Source organism: Dasypus novemcinctus, chromosome X, assembly GCF_030445035.2.
Source record: "Dasypus novemcinctus isolate mDasNov1 chromosome X, mDasNov1.1.hap2, whole genome shotgun sequence".
Classification (NCBI taxonomy): domain Eukaryota; kingdom Metazoa; phylum Chordata; class Mammalia; order Cingulata; family Dasypodidae; genus Dasypus; species Dasypus novemcinctus.
In genome coordinates this window covers 11,060,141-11,061,911 of record NC_080704.1, presented here as the reverse complement: position 1 = coordinate 11,061,911, position 1,771 = coordinate 11,060,141, and the positions used below count along the sequence as shown (strand labels likewise).

Below are 1,771 nucleotides of genomic sequence, written 5' to 3'. Positions count from 1 at the left end.
GTCGGCAAGATTTCCTTTTCCATGAACTTCATCCAACCAAGCAAACCCATGCAGATTACAGAAGAGAACAGAAGGAAACAATTGGTGACTCGTTGCCCAAACTACCTCGAGTGGGGTCTTGAGACCTTGAAAACATGAGGGGATGGACTCTGGTCACTCTCCCCATCAAGCCCTGGTGACACTGGGTCTGCAAAGCCAATGCAACTGGGAAGTTCACAGTTCAGACATGTCAGGATGCACTTGGCGATCCCGGGGATATCGGTGAGAGAATGAAGAAACGCCACTTAGCAGCAGCAGGAGGGCGGCCACCGTGGCCAGGTGGCTGGCGTTCCCCACCTCCTGGGCATCTGGCCTGTCGGGCAGGTAGAAGGATGGTGGGAAGGAGATGCGCTGCTCCCTCGTCACAGAGGCGTAATTCAAGACCACAGTGGCTGAGAGGCAGGCGCTGGCCAACAAGTACAGGATCCCCGAGGTGACAAAGGGGCCGAAGGCTGCGTTCTCCTGAAGGATGCCCGTGAACACGTTCCTCAGGGCCAAGAGGACGGCGGCCTTGCCCAGGAGCCCCAGGATGCTGGCGGCCAGCAGGAGGTGCTGGGCAGCCAAGATGTCGGGCGGGAGGAAGGCATCGTGGTGGCTGTAGGGGTGGCAAAACGGGACCCTGCCCACAGGGACGTGGTGGTAGATGCAGACGCGCCACATCCCCACGCAGGCAAGGCCCGAGGGGAAGCCGGGGCTGCTGTCCATGTGCCACACACGCCACGCCACGAGGCCCATGGACGTGACGGCGAGGATCCAGCCCACGGTGGCGGCGGCCAGGCCTGCTGCGTGACGGTTGATGCTGCCGACAGGCAAGATCATGGCCACAGGGTGCTCGGAGGAACTGCAGAGAGATGCAGGGCATCATGAGTGGGGCCGGGCCTGCGGAGCCCCCACCCGCTGCCCGGGGTGAGCAGGACACAGGAGAAACGCTGCCCTCCAGGAAGGCGCTGCTGCTGGGAACTCAGGTGGAGAAACTGCCTCGGCAGTCTTGACCCAAAGCCGTAAACCTTCCAACAGGCAGCTCCGCCTCAGGCATTGGTCCGAAGGTGTCGTTAAGGTTGATGAGCATATCTAGCCATAAAGACATTCATGCTGGCAGGCTGGCCTAACTCTCCACTTTATAGAATCCATCCTAGTGGCTCAACCAGAAAGGCACGATCAAAAGTGAATGTGCAAAGATGCTCCCAGGCAATTGTAGTGATACTGGGAATAAAGAAAACCTGGAGGCCATTAAAACACCGAGCAGTAGACTAAGTAAATGACATACTTCTATAACCTGGGCCATATTGTTCAACCATCTAAAATAAAGTTTTGAAAGATAATTGAATGAAAGAAACACTATAAGTTAAGTGGGGGAATGGATACAAAGTGTAAATCCGTCTGTACAGACGTGTGCATGACCACGGTTATGTTTTCAGAAGGCATCTGTGTACACACGCATAAAAGTTTGGAGGGCGACACTTGGAAATGTCATCTCTGGGTAGTAAAATACTCTTTTCTCCCTTCATTTCATGTTTTCCAATTTTTCCACAGCGAGAAGGTATACTATAAAAAGAGCCTCTGATCTTTGAGAGGAAGGTAAAAGTTGGAAATTGGGGGGCATCTCCATTCTTACAACCTTTCCAGGTGGGGGAGGGAGCAAGGCTTCTGCTGTGGGCTCCAGGACATGCCTGCTGAGACACCAAGCAAAGGGAGTTCTCTGAAGCCAACTGTCTGAAAAATGAGCACTCAA

General features: G+C 54.3%; 1 protein-coding gene across 1 annotated transcript; it reads right to left on the bottom strand.

The window, feature by feature from the left end:
• Positions 1-213: 213 nt before the first annotated feature.
• On the bottom strand, positions 214-858 carry LOC101410640 (claudin-34). The gene has a single exon (XM_004466291.3). The coding sequence runs from the start codon at positions 856-858 to the stop codon at positions 214-216; it is 645 nt and encodes a 214-aa protein (XP_004466348.3).
• Between the last annotated feature and the right edge of the window lie 913 nt (positions 859-1,771).